This window comes from Thermobia domestica, chromosome 3 (genome assembly GCF_964235325.1).
Source record: "Thermobia domestica chromosome 3, izTheDome1.hap1.1, whole genome shotgun sequence".
NCBI classification, from domain to species: domain Eukaryota; kingdom Metazoa; phylum Arthropoda; class Insecta; order Zygentoma; family Lepismatidae; genus Thermobia; species Thermobia domestica.
The window spans coordinates 48,002,799-48,022,171 of record NC_137456.1 but is presented as its reverse complement, the minus strand read 5'-3'; the positions used below and the strand labels follow the sequence as shown (position 1 = coordinate 48,022,171).

Sequence of the window (19,373 nt, the reverse complement as noted above, 5' to 3'; positions counted from 1 at the left end):
CTAATAGAGTGGAAGAAACTCAGTTGACTTACAGGGCGTATTCCATCTATGATGTTCTATTTATTTATTTATGTTCTTGTGTGTGTGTGTGTGTGTGTGTGTAACACAGTTGTATGAATGGTATTTAGTTTTGAAGCTTCTGTGAAATGAGTGTTAGTTTTAGGTAGCATTGGATGAAATTTGTTAATACATGAGTAACTTTTTGATTTGATTTAAAGTAAACTTGTATAGTGTACTTATCAACAAATACTGTTACTAGTTTAATCCTGATAAGTGCTAGTTTATATTCATTACAGATTGCTTATTATTAAAATCTTCCTCTAAAAAAAATAATACGCGATACGAGGTCAATTAGAACTTAGATGCATTGTAATCTGAAAATAGTTATGAAAACTCTTACAGCTTGAAAATAAAAACCAAAGGTACAAGTGATATTTTGCAAATTACCGTTGTAATTAAGGGGCGTTTTCTCAAAATGTGTATCTACTAGCTGAACCTGCGCTTCACATATGAGCATGAATCTCGTTGTCACTCCTCACAACATCTGTACATGTTCCTTTATAGACACAAGTGAAGAACGTCTTGATAAAAATCGGCAAGAGGTATCGTAAAGGGGAGATTTTTTCGATTATTTTTTCAATATCTCGCACCGTTTGCAAGATTTGAGCCTACTTCTGGTTGCAGTTTCTGATTCATGTATGATCAGTGTTTTCTTTCTTCTTGTATGCAGTATGTAATTAGCAAGTACATTACATACACAATTAATTATGTCAGTGATATATGGTGTTCATTGGGCAAAATACTCCTAATAATAAAGATTTATCTTAGACTGGAGAAATGGTTATCCTTCGTTTTTCATTATCATTTGTCCATGAAACAAACGCCTGAGAGAAAATCAACCCCTGTATACAACTATGTGTTGTTGGAATGTATAACTCGTAAGATATGGCCAAATGATTTTTAAAATTTCAATACTTTCAGTGTACCCCTAAAAAATGTAATAAAGAAATAACGGCCATTTTTTTTTTTTTTTTTTTTTTTTTTAAATATGAAGTTAGATCTGAACAATCTGCACAAAATTTGCAATGGGTCAGTGAAAACGGCATCTTTTTAGAGCTTGTGGCTTCCAAGATGTCAAAAGAATTGGCTACATATATATAAACGTCCACAAATATATAACAACCACAATGATTTTATTGTTTATTGTAGGCCACAGTCCAGGTAATATATCAACACGGACTAATTTTATAAATGTATATATATCATTTTATGAATATTACCTTTTATTATTTTCTCTTCTTACAACTTCATTACAAATAAAATTCTTATATTGTCATTTTATCTATATATTCAACAACATATAATTTCTTTTTTCTTCTTCTTCTACCAAGCAGTTTGTATACATTTAAGCACCGTTATCCCAAAATCAAAGTATAAAAATACAAGCAATCTAACGCAATGATACACGATATCGTTGTAAACATATAAACCTAGCATTTTAATATATAGATTAACAATCCGTTTAAAGTTGTGTACCAATTCCAGTACTTGTATCACATCAGAGCTACAATGCATTACTCAGAATATGTCTAAAGTAAGAAAATGCAAGTCTGGGCCTGGATTCAAATCCGAGTCTCCAACATGAGGTGCCGATGCGTTAACCAGTACTAACCAGTCCACTGCCTGAACAGCCATACATTCTGTCAGTCTTGAAATCAGTGCTCAGTTATTCAGATCACAGGGGAGGGTCTACACTCTTGGTATATCATTAAATTGGCATGATGCAAAATCGGCTATTTCTTCGATTTATAATTCACATATGTGTGGTTTAGTTACGTGAATAGAATATAACAATCGTCACTATCAGGTATTGTGCCATAACTGGTAGATCATTTGCCGGAAATTGAGGAGCTATAATGCATTTCAGCATTCGTTTTAACATTAAAAATATACTTTTCTAATATCGTACATTAAATTTCAAGTTTCTTCCTTCCCATTCAGGGTAGTTTTTTTTTTTTTTTTTTTAAATAATAATGATGCAACCATTTCATTTTCATTTTTTAATGTTATCTGAGGTATCATTCATGTTCTAATTTTTCGTTACATTGCGCTAACTTCGCTATTTTTTTTTTTTAATCTACATGAACGCTTCTAATCCATAAAATTATTTTATGATGTAATGGGATGTTTATTAATTATCAGAAAAGTACCCACTGAAGCATCCGAGTAGTAATTGGTAATGTGACGCAAGCGTTTCCTCAATATGTATCGTTTTCCTCAATATGTATTCTTAAAGAAATTCCGCTGCTTGTAGAGCAATATATTCTGATCAGTTTTCTCCATTATAGTAATAATGTTCATTGAGTCGCTGCTTTTATTTATTTATTTATTTATTGTTAAAACCAAGTGGATCCTCCTTTCAATTTTCCCTCAAACACAAGTAGGTAACCACAAAATATTAATGTTAATTAAAACATGATATTCACGTTTCCTTCAACACTCTTAAAAAACTTGCTTATTTCTCTCGAGTTTTTATTTAATTATAAATTTTAATTTGTATTCAAAATAGATGCATGTTAGTTAAGAACCTGTATAGAACTAACTCAACACATAATTTCACTTAGCTTGACTTGAAGACCGTACAAATGTCATACCAATCACTTGAAAAATATTTGTAAGTCACGATATTTTAATTTTCACATTACCAGTGATTTGTGCTCCAGTCTTAATTAAAACACTAAACTAAATGTAAAGTAAAAATCGCCCTTTAATTCTTTCATTACGAATAAGTGTCCGATAAAGAAAGAATTAAATATTCAGTTTTCTGGCATGGTACTCTCATCTTTATATTTCGCTTTTTAGATGATGTAAAGAAAAAAATATGCTTAATGATTTTGGGGATCAACCTTCGCAATTATCACAATATAATGAAATGAAATAAAATTTACATGCTACGTTCCATAAGTACTTCATGCAGGAACTTGATTACTAACCGGTTAATATCATAATAAATTTAGTGAGAAAACAAAGAAAAATTAATTATTTGATAACTGAGTAACTCGCTACTGGTTTGTTGTGAAGGAAGAATTGGTATGTGTTCGAATTCTCTTTAAATGACCATTTTGATTTCTGACATCTAAAGCTCTACCATGCAAATATTGAATATCATCTTCAATATATGCTACTATTTTCTTCAGTCGTCCATTTGGTTGAGATGTATGCCTTTCACGGATTACTATCCAACCTACACGTGATAAGCTATAAGCTTAGGTATATCTTTTTCTTAAAGACGAGAAACCAATTGGTGTTTTAGTTTTTTCGGAAATATTCAAATTTCAATCCATCAAGGTTTGACATGCGAACATTGTTACTGGTCTAACGTTGGTTTTAGATACGAAATCTATTCACAGACTTCTGAAATATTCGGGGATTCCTCGTTGGATACAACTTTCAACACACTCTGAAGAAAAGGTCTTTTTTAGATATGCCGCTGTTGTGTACAATTTCCAAGAAAAGGGAAAGTAGGCCAATATTTGGGGTAACTCTCTATATTTTATTATGTTCTATAATCAGTGATCTGTGTTGTTGGTATAAAGTTTGTATGATGACCCCATCTAGCAAACAGTTAAATTTTACTGCAATAAATAGTAAAAACACTGGTCTTTTTATTTCATAATACTTTCATAGTCTGCTGTAAGACTTCAGTTTTTAATATTCATATTTTATGTTTGTCACTTTGAAAATCGTAAAGATAATGGTAGTTAATAAATATAATGGCGAACTCATAGAGACTTTCTCGGTGATTAGAATTGCGAAACTTAACACTGAGTTGAAACTGGATAATTACGTGCTTTTTCCCCCTCAATATTACATAGCAAGGAAGTGTTTTAGGAAACTCTTAGTGTAGAGTAAAGGTGTAGCTTATTCCTCTTTCGAAGATACTTTTATCTCTCATTGAACTGTATGTTGAGTATGAAGGGAAGAGTGAGGGTTCGGCATTATAAGATAAAGTATAGTTTGCGTGCTTAGTTATATCGTTAGGGAAACTATGTCACTATCTTCCCCCAATTGCATAGTCTTCGTTTAATCTTCATTTAAGATCGACGAAGAAATGTATTTTTATATGTTGATGTTCATCGATGCAGTTTCTTGAGAAGACAAACATTGGTGTGAAGTTGCTTTTTATATTAATTGTTGTTAAGTTAGTACATGGCACGGCGCAGCAAAAAACAAAAACAAACACTCATTGTTTTCTTCTAATGAGTGTACTTTTTACTTTTACGTGTTGAGTCTGTTTATAGACATTAAAAACTTGTATGTTAACTGTATTAGATTTTATCAGTATTGTTAAAGAATTTTATCTGTTTGCTCTTTTGGTACATCTTAGTGTATTTGTTCATTTTCAGATATTCCGAGACACTGCCCATTTGTGAGGTTCCTTACGACTCTCCTCTAATTTCTGGTATACCCAAGCCGAAGCTTCTTGTGTGCCCAGAATGCTGTAGAGTATTTCCGTGTCCAAGCAAACTTAAGAGGCATATGCGTATCCACACGGGCGAGAAGCCCTTTCCATGTAAGCTCTGTAACAAAGCATTTTCTCGGAAAGAGAATTTGAAATTACATTTTCAGACGCATACTGGTGAGAAACCCTTTGGGTGTGATAAGTGCGGCAAAAATTTTTATTCGAAAGGAGATCTTAACAGACATTTGAGAACGCATGGTAATGGACCATATGTGTGTGAGGTATGTTCCAAAGTGTATAATAAGAGAGAACCTTTCCGGAATCACCAGAAAATGCATTATCTTCTGCAGAGGAATGAATAATTATAGTGAATTAATTTCAAATAATAATTATAATCAGAAGGGAAGTGTTAGTACCAAAATTGCTGAGATTTCTTTACATCACAAATATTTTACGATAAGTTTTTGTACAGATTAGTTATAATAGTGACAGGAACGAAGTCCGATGGCTGCGTAGATACAAATTTGTATACATTGAATGTTCTTCGCAAGCAGTCTTCCGTACGGCATTGATTGAAAATCACCATGTATTCATTTATGCGCGCAATGAGTAGCAGTGGTTCAGTGGTAGAGCGCTTACATCTGGTGCGTGGAGTCCCTGGTTCGATCCCCAGACAATAAGTTTATGGTGGACAACATCGTGTCAGTGGGTTTTCCCGTTTCCTCCCACATTCTCATTCCACCAATTCTTCCATCATCATCATTCACTTGCTCTAAAGGGCCATCGTGGGACTTTAAACTCAAAGATTTCATTTCATTTTCATTTCCTTCCCTTCTATGCGCGCTTGCCAAGTGACAGTGTCGATGATAAAGACTTTCAAGCTTCTGCTTCGTTGCTTTAGGGAAATTGTTACGGAAAAATAATAATGAGGCGTGTACCGTTTTTGCAAAATAATATACTAAAACAGGTTTATTCAAACCAAATTTAATTTCACATGAAAGAGTGCATCTTAAATTATTTTTCGACATAGTTTCCACCAATGTTCAAACACTTGTCATAGCGAGTTACTACCTTGTCCAAACCTTCCTCAAAGAAAGATCACGCAAGTGAAAGCAACCATAACTCCACAGCGTTTTTGCGGTGCTGTCACTTTCAAAGCGCTTACTGCCGAGCTCGTGCTTCAGGTGCAGGAATAAGTGGTAGTCAGACGGCGCCAAGTCGGGGCTGTCAAACGGCACCGTCTATTCTCACGAATTTTCTCATCCACTTTCCTCATCAACTCATTAGTCACAACAGAAGGCTGCCCACTTCGTGATTCGTCGTGGACATTTGTCCGCCCTTCATTCAACTGCCTCACCCACTGTCGTCCCATTCCATCACTCATTGCATTTCCACCGTACGTCTCTACAACTTGACGATGAAATTTCGGCCGACGTAATGTTCCTTGCATTCGAAAACCGGATAACAAAATGAATCTGACAGTGACGGGTTCAGCAATTGTTTTAAACCTTGCAAACGATCACAGGATACAGTACACTCGCGACAACTCAACCGTACTGGCGTAAGTGGAGAGATAATGAGCCAGTGTAACTAGCACACATGCACAGAGCGCCAACACTAGCGCTGCGGTGGCATTCAAACGAAACAGTTCTTATTTTCTGGACACGCCTCCTACTGTCAGTCTGTTTATGTATCCATCCATAGTAGCTCTTCCGTAATGAAGAAAAAAGGTTTGTGTAAGAATAAACAAGATCATATTAATTGTAATGTTGGTGAATTGAGAGAAATGAATTGATTGTAGTGTAACGCTCATTTTCAGGGTGTTATGCGAGGCGGACTTACTGTTTAAGCTAAATCCTAACACTACTTGGGTTTCTATCCGAGAAAAGAACCCCCACGGAAATCAAGCTAATGACCACATGCACAGAAATTAACGCGCATTAACCACTTAGCTACGGAGCTAGAGACAATTGTTTCTCTTGATGTTTATCAGGAGCCACGGTGGCTCAATGGTAGAGCGATCACCTCTGGTGTATGGGATCCTTGGTTCGATTCCAGCTCGCGCCAAGTGAACTTTGTGGTGGACAAACACCATGTGCGTTGGGTTTTCTCGGGATGCTCCCGTTTCCTCCTATTTTTTCATTCCACCAATTCATTCATTTCTCATCATCACAGTCTCCTTTAGCCTAGCCGGCATAACAATGGGACGTAAAGCTTAAAGATTTCATTTTTTTTTCTTGAATCTTATTATGCAGCTGATGCTTTTTGGCAGCACAGCCTCTGCTAGAGCAGAGTAAAGCCATCGGACTTCCTGCAATCCACTTGATGAGTGTATTAACATTTCATACCTTTTCTCTTGCGTCTAACTTCGGAAATAATACATGGAAATTTATATATATAAAGAACTTGTTAAAAGTTTACCGAAATCCGGATCTCAAATCAATATGTTCATGAGGATGTTAAAGAAAAAGTAAAAGGTATGAAATGTTAATGCAGTAGTGAATTTGATTGATTATACGTGGCACGTATTTATGTAGTTTTTGACTTATTATTTTTTTAATTTTCCGTTTCCAAGAGCACCATACAATTCAATATTTTCTTTTCTAATGTGCGTATGTGTATATAAGAAATCAAAATGGCTTTAAATGTGTAACCTCACAAATATAACTTGTATACCGTAATAATATGAGATGTGGGTTGCAAATTAAATGCAGTTATTTTCATTATTCGTGTAAAATCTTGTTTTAATCTTGTTTTATTTAATTATTGGTTTTATATAAACCAGACTTTGGTTGTGTTAACGATTCATGTTTAATCTTACACATCACATTTTCCACCAACTATTAAAATGTCTTTAAGGATTGTGTAGATCTAGTACTTTGTCAGCTATTTTGTATATGATAAATTGTAAATAACTCGTAAGTGATATGAATATGAATTGTGTGGGATATTCGTGCAGTTTTTTTTTTCTCCTCTCTGTCACGTTTGAGAGTGTTATTGTTTTCTAAATATCACCATATATAGTACTTTATATTTCTGGTTTCGGGACCTTTAATTAGATATCTAGTTTTGTTTGTTTGCATTGAAATTTGATTTTTACATACACACCTTTCTCATTATGAATTATTGGAATTGCTAATATACAATGATTTTCTCCGCAAGAAGTCTTAAGCGTTCATACTGAGAGTGAAATTGGAGAATGTAAATATTGGTCCCAGTGTGAATGTAACATATTTACTTGAATGTTCATTGGTATGGATTAATGCGTTTTACCTACTGTTGGGCCAGTAATATAGCTATATTGTTTGAATTTTGTTTATGTGGTCCTTCTTGAGGTGTATTATTTTTACACAGTACGTTCTTATCATATTTAATTCGTATGAAAAATTCACATTAAAATCAATATATGTATATGTATTGATGTTTAGCGCATTGTTATATCAAGAATCCCAGTGCAAGAGTACTGAAAGTAAAATAAGAACCTGTATTTATTTATAACACGTACAAAACAATAGAACTTCGTCAAGTAAACATTCATGACATCACTTTTCGTAAATTAATATTTTATTTAACTTAGATGACTATTTTTCCCTGTCATATAATCAAGATGACACCTTTCTAATGAAATAAAGCATCGTCAGTTTGTGTAGAAGACACTGAAATTAAATTGAATCACATATATTTTGTATAATTTTTATTTTATTTAATAATTAGTAGAAGTTAATTGACGTGAAATCAATTATATTATTCTAGATACGAAGCGAAGGCATTTATGAAACAGAGTAAAATTTAAGTTACATCACTCATCGTAAGTAATCACAGTACTGAGTGTAACAATACAAAAATTATCGCTAGTCCTCCCCCAGATGTAACTTAAATTCATGTAAAAACATGAATGTTTCATAACAGATGAGAGAGTGAGTAATTGGTAGTATTTAAGCAAATTTTGTTGAAGGATCTGTAATTTTTGTTTATTCGTTCAGTTTCATGAGTCCAAACACTAAGCATTCGTTCTAATAGTCCAAAGAGCTTATTATGGCAGAAATGAAAAGAAGCAGTGCGCATTACACAAGATCACATATTTTTTACTTTTAATAACCATTCTATTTTCCGTGCAGGTATAGTCTGAATGGTGAACCAGTGTTTACGAAGGTTCAAGGTCTAATGTAAACAGCTCGTGAGGTTTCTTGGGGGTACATCCGAGCGTACTAAGTACTTTTCAGCGATTATAACACTAAGTTGAAGAAGTATTGATAAGAGTTCTGCTACTCTTCTACTTCAAGATAGTTTTCTTTTTGTGGCAGATTAAAATTGCTCACCTTCATGTCCCTTGTAGTAGCCAAACAACTAGGATCTTTTAAATATTTCGAAATGCAGGACGGCTTTTCTTCATCTGCAGATCAAAGATTCTATTCAGTTATGTGGTTGAAAAATGTCACATATTGTTTTACTGCGTTAACTTCTTGTAGAAATACATTTTTTTTTTTAAGTAGGATTATGATGCTACGATTTTTAGTGTAGCAGAAAGAACTCTTTTCTTAAAACAGAGAAGCTAGTAGCACGAATAGAAAATTGTTAGTTATTTTGTTTATTTGGAAATAAATATATGAATAAAAATGAATAGAGAATTGTTATAGGTGCACCTATGGTATTCTATACTCACGAATTAATTGTTTTGCTACTAAAACTTAAAGGAATTTCAGTTTCTTATAACCTAGACCAAATTTAAAAAAAGGAACTAACATTTTCATTTAACACCAAGTCAGGGGTTTTTGTTTGTATGTTGTTATTATGCTTTACCCAACACCAAAATCACAACAGATATCATTTTTTTATCTTAACCACTACGCAGTTTTTCCTCACGGTATGAGCCTCCATTGGAATTGAACTCGGGATCATATGTACTTGAAATGCCATTCTGCTACTGAAAAATCCACAAATTTAAAATATATTATGTTTTAAAGAGAGTAACAGGGTTTGATGAGTGTGCCATCTAAAAAATATAGACTAGGAAGAAACACAGTATTGCTACTTTATATTTTGTGTTACTGATTGTGTCGGAAAGCGTGTAATCATAGTCAAAAATTAGCATCATTTCCTTACAACATATGTTCACAAAATATCCTTATATCTTATTCTCAGTAAGAAGAAGAGAATGCTCGCTACATAAATTTAATACGAAGGGTAATCAGAAAGTAAAGTTACAAAGCCTGCAGTGAAACGTGTGTATATTATTTCATACAATCAATACAACCGAAAGATAGTACATAGAACAGGTTATTTTTGGACATAGGCTCCATTTTGGTTGAGGCACTTGTAGCATCGTGGGATGAGTCTGAAGATTTCTTCCGGGTAAAAATTTTGTCTTTTCGTGTTCAGCCATGTTGTCATGAAGTGTTTCACCTCCTTATCTAAAGCGAAGCGACGGCCTGTTAGGTGCTCATTCAAGTGTGGGAACAGGTGAGAGTCTCTTGGAGCGAAGTGCGATCTGTAGGGAGGGTGCCATAGTTAACGGATGGCTGAAGCTCCATGTAGAAAATTACTGCACACTCCTCATTCCTCTATAACAGACGAAACGCCACAAATATCGGCCGTGAAACCGTAGTTTCTGATCCTCTCTCGTATTACATTAACGACATCAATTATAAAACTTTGTTTACATGTATTATTAACTTGATGTTTGTTTCCTGAGCTGTCAAACCTAACATTTCAAAAGTCCCAGTGAACATGCAATTGTTTCGTTCCTGTCTTTGTTGATTACTGGCTACAGCGTCTTTAGATAGCAAGTAGAAAGCATTTGCACATAATATTCTGGCACCTGCGTCATATAAATCATCGTAAGCACACTAATTTCTGTACAAATAATGTAGAATTGAAATAGTCCAATTACGTATCTATAGTTTACTTTCCTTAACATGTTAGTAGACGACGTTCTTTTGTTCGTAAGACGCTGTCTCCATAGCAAATTCTCAAGGAACCTCACGTGCTGTACAATTTAGAGAAAAATAAATTAAAACTTCTATAACAATGGAAAGAAAAAAATCGCAAAAATGGATCGGAAAGCGCAACCATTCTTATTCTTCTCACCATCGCGCAGGTATCTCACAAGAAATGAAAAGGAAAAATGAAGTTAGATAAAGTCAATATAATTGATTATGATTATTATTTTTTTCGATTTTTTTTTCTCTATCGCTTTCTGCACTTGTGACTCAGAAAAGATGAAATTTCGTGTCATTTATTTTTTCTTTCACATTTGGAGTAAAGTATTGCTTCTTATCCTAATATGTGTATGCTTTGAGTATTATGCGCTTTAAGATAAAGTTTGCAAAAATACTGAACTTGTTAGAACAATGCAGACGATATAGGAAACATTGAATGCTCTTTTCACTGAAAAATAAAATTGATTTGATAAATGCTTTATTTTTTTTGTATGTATTTGCTTTCACAGGACTAAATGATATATGCACTCAAATACCAGTGCAATTTTTTTAAACATTATCTTTGTGACTTGGGAACACTATAGTAAGATGAATATTAATGAGTATTCAATTGGATATAAAAATATCATAATAGTGCTGTGAAAACATATTACTGTAAATAGTAATTGAAATCTTCACAGTTAAATACACTTTGATACGAAATCCCAGGCTACTGATAAAATACGGTAGATTGAAGTAAACTTTTTTCCATGCATAATTTATAGAAAGTAGTTGATTTATCGCATTTATATTTATCTGATGTATAAAACTTCTGTTTATTTATTTATCACGTAGTATCTGGTAAACGTAATAAATCATTCTTATAAACTGTTGGCGTCTTTCATTTACTTGATGAACAAATGTGTATTACTCCATAAATAATCATTTGTAACTGAGTAGATTAAATTAAGTAATAGAAGTACCCAATAGAATGCAACACAAGAAAAAGACTTTGAAGAATAGCTGAGTGACTGCAGTAAGTATAAATATGTTAAAAAAAACATGAAATTTAATTAAATGTAAAACCGAAATAAATTATAACAGTTTTCTTTTGGTACAGGTCAAAATCTTTCAGGACTTGCTCCTCGCTCATCAATCTACATGGTCTTATTATGAACAAAGTCTGCAATACTACGAAGCGAGTGGGGTCCCGGGTTCGATCCCAGCCCCGCCAAGTGAACTTTGCGGTGGACAAACACCGTGTGCGTGGGTTTTCTCGGGGTTCTTCCGTTTCCTCCCACTTTCTTCATTCCATCATTTCATTTATCACCGTCTCCTTTAGCCTCACCGGCATAACCGTGGGACGTAATACTCAAAGATTTCATTTCATTTTCACTACGAAGCGAGTGAGTGTTCATACTTCGTAATCAAATGACTGGTTCCAATCCTATTACGACTGTCTTGGCTACGTTCTCACTTTCACGAAGTGAATGTTGACAGTACTTTTAAAATGTATATCCTGTTTTTTTTTTTTTCCTTTTTTTTTTCGGGAACTCTTTTTCTTTTCTATTGTTAATGGTTTCAGTATAAAGGTCCCCATACCTGTTGTTGAAGTTCAATAAACAATTATTCAGGGAATTTGAGTTTAATCAAGAAATTAGTTTTATGTATGCTCTGAAAAGGGTGGATTGATCAAAAATCTAGAATGCATTTTGCATCGAAGCGCTTTCGAAAATTTCAGGTCATGTCGAATTTTAAACGTTTGGCTCCGTTCTCACCTTTGGTCTGGATTATATTCCCGGTGGGGATTTCAGGCCAGTCATCCTGAGTGAGGCTTTCCTGGGTTTTCCTCATACCGGCAAATGTCGGGATGGTACCGAACGTAATGGTCCCAAGGTCGCTTTCTTCTTCCCCAGATCCCCGGCTAGTGTGATCGCCGAGGTCGTAATTCCTCATACTTGACGGGCTAAGGTGGCCATACCTGCTGGAAGCCCAGAAATCTGATTCCTATTCGAATTTCAAACGTGAATTTCTCCCACTTGAATAGAGTATCTGAATTTCCTTTGTAACAGAGCACGGATTTGCTACTCATAGATAAATGAAAAGATACTGCGTATTTATATTCCTTGTCTTTGAGGCTTTAGGTTTTCGCGCCATAACAATATATGTATGGGTATGCGAGGCGTTCTAGGTAGTAAGGGAGAATTCAACCAAGGTTACGTTGAGTTTGAGCGCTCGGAAATTTCATTCCAGATATTCGAGTTGTAATACAACTACTCAGTGAAAAGTTCTCGTTCCTTATGTACGATTTAAGGAAGTCTTTCCTCTTTCTCTTAGTAAAAATATTTCAAAATAAATGGATGATTATTTGGCTATTCAGAATACATTTTCAGGAAGCAACCCTTTGTTATGTTCGCCTTTACTGCACGGAATGCCTCATATACTCCACAAATAGGGAATCGAGAAAACGCAAGGTTGTTATGTTTCAATTTATCGCGCAAGTACGCACTTGCTGGATTTAAGTTGACCTACAGTTGAATGTTATATTCTTTCTTTGGCAGTGATGCACCTATATTATGCTTATTTAGTGAGGTAAAGAAACTCTCACGTAGTAATAGTGCAGCTTCGTGTTTTATACATTTGTGATGTGGAAATACCGTATGTTTCACGTTTCTGCTTTATAAAACACACGTCAAGTTTCATTACAGGCATGAGTATACACCGGTTGGTAAATTAGGGTTGAATTCATTCCTTTATCCGTGACCGATTTTAACCCTAAATAACAGGAATAATCTTCAGCCTGAAAGGAAGTACTGATCGTGTGTCATCTTTTTACGAAGGTTTTTGTAGATTATATAAATGGGAATTACATCCTTCGAATGGAAGAAATCGCCTCATCAAATCTCTGCCGTGTCTGAGTAGATTACAGTCAGTCTTCTTTTCCATCTTCAGTACAATAGTAGTTAATTAAATATTTACCTGTGAAGTACATAAAAGTTTCAGTATTGTACATAATAAAACAAAAATGTAAAACAATCGAAATTTTAAGCACCTCTTCGTAAGTAATTCGCGTCGTCCTGGATTCGATTCCTGGTGGGTTTGCTGGCCTCGGATACCAACTGGAGTAGTCATTCGAATGCCATCATAAAGAATATGTCCCCAGTTATATAGGTTCAGCGCTGAAAGTGGACATGGAATCTATTTTTATGGTATTCCTGGTGGAGAGACTGTCGAAAAATGTAAAAGCTTTTTCAGCCCAGCCATTCTGATGGGGTTTTCCTCATTGAGACAAGGCAAATGTCGGGATGGTACCTAACATATAGGTCCCACGCCGCTTCCTTCCTCCCCTTTCCTTGGATAATATGATCGCCAAGGAACGTCATCCCTCATGCGTGCCGGGCTAATATGGCCAAAGATGCCACAAGTCCAGAAATGTAATTCCTAATTCTAATCCTACTTTTATGATTAAAGAGAAGTAGCTATGTCATGTGTATATCACGTGAAGGCGTTTGGTTTGTTCCCAATTAATATTGAAATCAGAAGTGATAGGAGATTTCTAATACTTCTGGTTTTAGTTGAGAGATTACAGTGGAGATGGAATATATACTTGGGACGCTGAATTGATCGCACAAAAAGCTTCTCGCTATTTATTACTGTTTTGATTTCTGTCACTTCCGATTTGAGTAGTGGGTTAAGGGAGATGATAATACCTATGCTTAGAACGGTAAATTGATTCTATAAAAAGCTGTTTCTCTCTGTCTTATCGTTTTTGCTCTCTGTAGATCAATATTGAAACCGGAAGTTGGAGTGGATTACTATCACATCTGGTTTTAGTAGAACGATGGAGATGAAATGTATTCTTCTGATGTTTAATCGATTACAAGAAACCATTTCTCGGTATCTATTACTGTTTTTGCTCTATAGTGATCAACGTTAAAACCGGAAGTGGTCGATTCTTACTACTTCCGGTTTGAATATCATTTCTATCAACAAAACCGATTCCTCTACATCCTGCCCAAAATTAATGGTGATTCATCAAGTAGATCTTGAAATTTTTCGTCTCCCGGGCGGATGGACACACGGACAGAGTAAATGTGTAAAGAAGTTTTGGCAAACCGAACTCGTTAATAACTACAGTTACGTGACAATTTCGATGTTGTATTGGTATCGTCATCAAACACAAAGTGCTTCTCCATAATACAAATTTAATGTTGACAAAGGTTTGTTAAATTTTTCTTTCTTTTGTTTTTCAGTTTTACACTTCAAAATATTAGAAGTAAAGAAATACATTATAAACTTACTTGAACTGTGTATGTGCTGATGATAATAAATGTGTAATAGATTATGTAGATGGGATATTTAATATAGTGCCGCAGTTTTAGCAGCTGTTAATAAACATGTCTCTACAAATGCTAAAAACAGAATTCTACTTAAAATAATAATAATAAATATATTTATTATTCTTTTGCAACTGCAAATCTGACTTATTATTAACCTGTCAACTTATGATAGAGAGGATATGTTCCACGTTCGTCTTTGTGCACATGAGAACCTTAGTGCTGTTACTAGTTTTTTATATCTATAAAAAAAGAAACTAATTTTTTTATAATTGAAAATATACTGAAGAATTTTTATGAAATAATGTAAAATGCAAGGAAATTATTTGTCTAATTGTGTACTAAAAGAAAATTGTGTAGTAATTAGGGTAATCTTTATTCACAGCAAATTAATATGGGAATTTTAAAAGAAAAAAGAAAGTTTGCAATGAACTTCTAGTGACAAGTAATCCCAATTAATTTACATTTTTTAAAAATAGTTGTTGCTGTAATCGGTTTTCAATAGTTATGTAATTATCAAATTTTCAATAAAATGAATTTCACATTTTCTTACAAAGTTGTGCTCAGGTGTTTACACGCATAGTTTCTGAAATATTAAATCGTTTTCTGTACATGCAGTGTTAACATACATAACAAATCAAAATTACGGTAATAACCCTGCATGCCTTTTACGCATAATATAACATACACCATTACTTCACTCTGTAATATTGGCCGCTACATAAGTAGAAATTTTGTGTACTATTTATATTCTGTAATTCACATTTCATAACTTATAATTAAACACAGATATTATCAAACCACAATCTAACCATGTTTTCTGGGTCACTGAGTATGCATCTATACCAGAATCAAAATAGGAAGATAAAACAGCAGCAAAGAACGATTCTAAATAAAATGAAAGTATCCATTAAATTGTATTTGTTTCATTGATATTTATCTGCTGTGAAGATATGTGCAATAATAAGTATTATTTACGGAACAAAACTGGTTAGAGGGGGCCGCGGTGGCTCAGTGGTAGAGCTTTCACCTCTGGTGATTGGGGTCCCGGGTTCGATCCCAGCCCCCGCCAAGTGAAATTTGTGGTGGCCGTGGGTTTTCTCGGGGTTCTCCCGTTTCCTCCCACTTTCTTCATTTCATCCATTACTCATCATCACCGTCTCCTTTAGCCTAACCGGCATAATTGTGGGACGTAAAACTCAAAAATTTCATTTTCAAAACTGGTTAGAAGAATTTTGACATTACTATAAATTTGAGGTCATTGAATTAAAAGTATATATAATTTACCAAGACTTCCATTCTGCCAAGTTATTAATAATTTAGATATGTAGTAAAAATACTGTGTAATGCTCGGAAATAGAGTCATTTTACTCTTTGGAAGGAGGGACTAAAATAAAACTAGCTACAAAACATGTTCGTTACCTCAGATTTCAACGACTACCTAGTAAAAGTAATTTGAACTTCACTATTAAAACCTCCGAAATGTTATGGCTAGTTTTACTTTAATTATATATATATATATATATATATATATATATATATATATATATATATATATATTAAAAAAAACCTACCAAAATAATGTTTCAGCTTACGTACTGCATAAGATTTACTGATACCAAGCAGATGAAATGTCACTGAAGAAATAATAGCCAATCTACTGACAAGAATTTAGATGCACTTTGGCATTTGATTTCACAATTTCAGTTCAGTATATGCTTTTATACTTCACTAATTACACTTCAGGTGTACAACATACCTCATTTCTGGTAAAATCACTAAAATTGCAAAATGTTTGCAGTAGCAGCAATTACGTAGTCCAACTTCCATTTAAAATCACCATCAACTACCTAATTTCAACCCCAGACATACAGCGAATTAGGGGCTCACACGCCTGTTTCTATGACAACGTTACATTGAAACATATGGGAATGTAAACATACGTGAGACTATGAATATAATTCGCCTATTTTTACTAATCATCGAAGTTTCTAAATGAATAACTTTGAAAACATTTATCACACATATCGAAACAAAATCGAATATTTAGAATACGACAATACTAAAATAATATAAAGTCGCAGATTTTAGAAGAATTTTCCTAAATATATGTATTTCGATGGGTAACAGACTTGATCATTAATATCACTACGCCCACATATAAGCTAGTTGAATGGTATGACTAACTAATTGACGTAACATAACTTTTTTTTAAATTATTACAAAATAGTTTATCTATTCGTATTAATTTATCTAATCAGTGCACTTAAGATAATAATATATTTTTTTAGTATTTAGAAAATGCTGTTTCGAAAATAACTGAGTTTTCCTAAAAGTAACTCATTATTGAACAATACGTCTATAAGTCAATTGTCCTGTCATATGCTTTGGTGGCGTATTGCTTAATGAATTTGTCGAGAAAAAAAAAATAGAATTTAGTCAATTGAGAAGGTATATTGCAAAATTTTAATATCTATATTATATTTTGCAAATTGTGTGAATATACAGTAAAATGAAACAGCAAGCTCTCCAGTTTATTAATTTTATTAGATGATGGTAAAAACATAATCCGAATCTGTTTGCAAATAAAAAGATATTTTGAGTTCCTTTATGGTTAAAAAATAGTATATTGAAATTGAAAAGATATCGTCTTTCTACTAGCTTGTAAGAATAAGTTATCGATGTATTTTGCGCAATTGGAGTTAAACTTCCTCAGGTGGACAAAATAAATAAATAAACTTTCAGTATCGAATATGCATGTATGTCGAATACGAAGGTACAACCTAAGTCTTAAGGCTCGTAATTCGCCTGATTAAGTTTAGGTGCGTTTAGCGAAATACAATAATATCTGATTTAGTGATATATCACGGCAGGTTGTTCTTTTCGAAATGTACTAAATTGTGATAGTGACATATTGTGTTTGCAAGGTGAATACATTGAGTCCATTTTTAATTATTGATAAACAATTGGAAAGAGGTGTATAATCGTTAGCTCAGGTTTCATTAGAGTTCTCATTAGTAATTACCGAAGCTCAAAAGAATTCAATTCTTCAACTAATGCAAAGCTGCAGATTTCGCAGTTGAAATATGAACTCAATTCTAATAATTCTATAGTCTAATCTACGAGTATATCTGAAAAAAAAAAAAAAAAAAAAAAAAAAAATGTGATATTCTTTTCGACATTGTCAATAACATTATTAGATATTGCATGTGTTCTATTGGTATGCCTTCCCCTACTGTCCATTCTAGGAGAACGCTGCATACTGCTCGAACCTTGTGCAGCTAGCCTTACCCGTTTGGCTGTAATACTTGACCTATTGAAGAAATACAGACTTATGTAACCTAATGTCGGAACCTTCAACAGGGTGTTTTACATAATACTCCATACTCTGGGTATCCGGTTTGCACCATGTTGCTGCACAGCACTGTTCATTTCCCACTCTCACCTTCTTTTGCACAACTATGCCTTCTCTGTTTGCATATGCTTGTCCTTGAGCCCTCAAAGTCTTTATTTTATTATATTTCCATTCTGTACTATTTCTCTTTCGTTTTTTAGATTTTCCTTCATTTACAACACCATTACGTTCATATTACTCACAGACGCGCCATTTACGTCCACAATGATTATTTACTAGCAGCCACTTAGAACACAAACATCTCATTGGAGCTAAACGACAAGCTGGCGTCCACAGGGCCAATTAGAATCAAGCTGACACTCATCTACGATGAGCTAAGACGGCATTGAGCATAGAGTAATTGTATAAGAGGTTTCAGCTGCTGAAACTGTGAAGACTGTGGCGCCACCACGCAAGGAAGTTGGGTAGCACGAACTACTTAAAAGCAAGAACGAATCAAATCATTCAGAGCGCCTGAGTCTGATAGAATTAGCCAATGATACACTTTAGCTACTGCCAGTAGCAGACGATGCAGTTAGTTACATCTCTAGCCCGTAGTGTCGCAGAATCACGTTCGTTGCATTGTGGGAAAAAAAATTAATTTCCATTAGTTATATAGGAAGTGGTTCATCAGGGTAATTAGTGGGATTGAGCCGCCTTCCATCAAGAAACTGAAGTTCATTTGCCATTAAGTGTTATGATGCCTATTGCAAGGTGTTGGGCATAACCTACAACGCATTTAGTTCAATGAGTAAACACTAGATGACACTACCTTATACTTCACCCACAAAACTTGTCACCGTCGCATTTGCGCTCGAGCAAATGTGGGGGTACATTTTATCTTGGTTGCGCAGATGGCGCGTGGAGTGGTAAAAGTGGTTTCAATTCTGTGAAATGATAATATTTTAAATGTTTCATATATTTTACAAATTTATACACAGATGACGGATTCAGACTGTACAGGTAAAAAGAAAAGTTAGGTATTTGTAAATCCATCCACTGGTCGCATTTCTTTACTCATCTGGTTCAAATCAAACATTGTATCACGTAATGAAAGTTTTGTTGCACTCGTTTTCTTCACTGTTTTTCATGAGTTGCCTCTACCTATCCTAATTCCATCTGGCCTTCGGTGCTGCTTCTGCTGCTGCTGATGCACGGGTGATTGCCAACATAAAGAAGGAAACTATCACTTTTTCTAGGAATTATGTAGTCACTTGACCAATCTTCGTGCTGCCATCTGCCGGGAAAGCTAAGGAATCTTC

The 19,373-nt window shown here is 34.3% G+C and overlaps 1 protein-coding gene across 5 annotated transcripts in view; it reads left to right on the top strand.

Annotated features, from left to right (window-relative positions):
• Positions 1 to 19,373, top strand: part of LOC145680371 (uncharacterized) — a 109,807-nt gene that overhangs the window by 76,633 nt on the left and 13,801 nt on the right. The window contains exon 4 of one of the 5 annotated variants that reach the window (XM_081750797.1): positions 4,407 to 11,271. The exons of 3 other annotated variants lie outside the window; for them this stretch is intronic. In XM_081750797.1, the coding sequence (XP_081606923.1) occupies positions 4,407 to 4,824 (418 nt within the window). In that variant the 3' untranslated portion in view covers positions 4,825 to 11,271. Of the gene's footprint in view, positions 1 to 4,406; positions 11,272 to 19,373 lie in introns of those variants that run through there. One more of the 5 variants, XM_081750798.1, reaches the window with a different exon arrangement.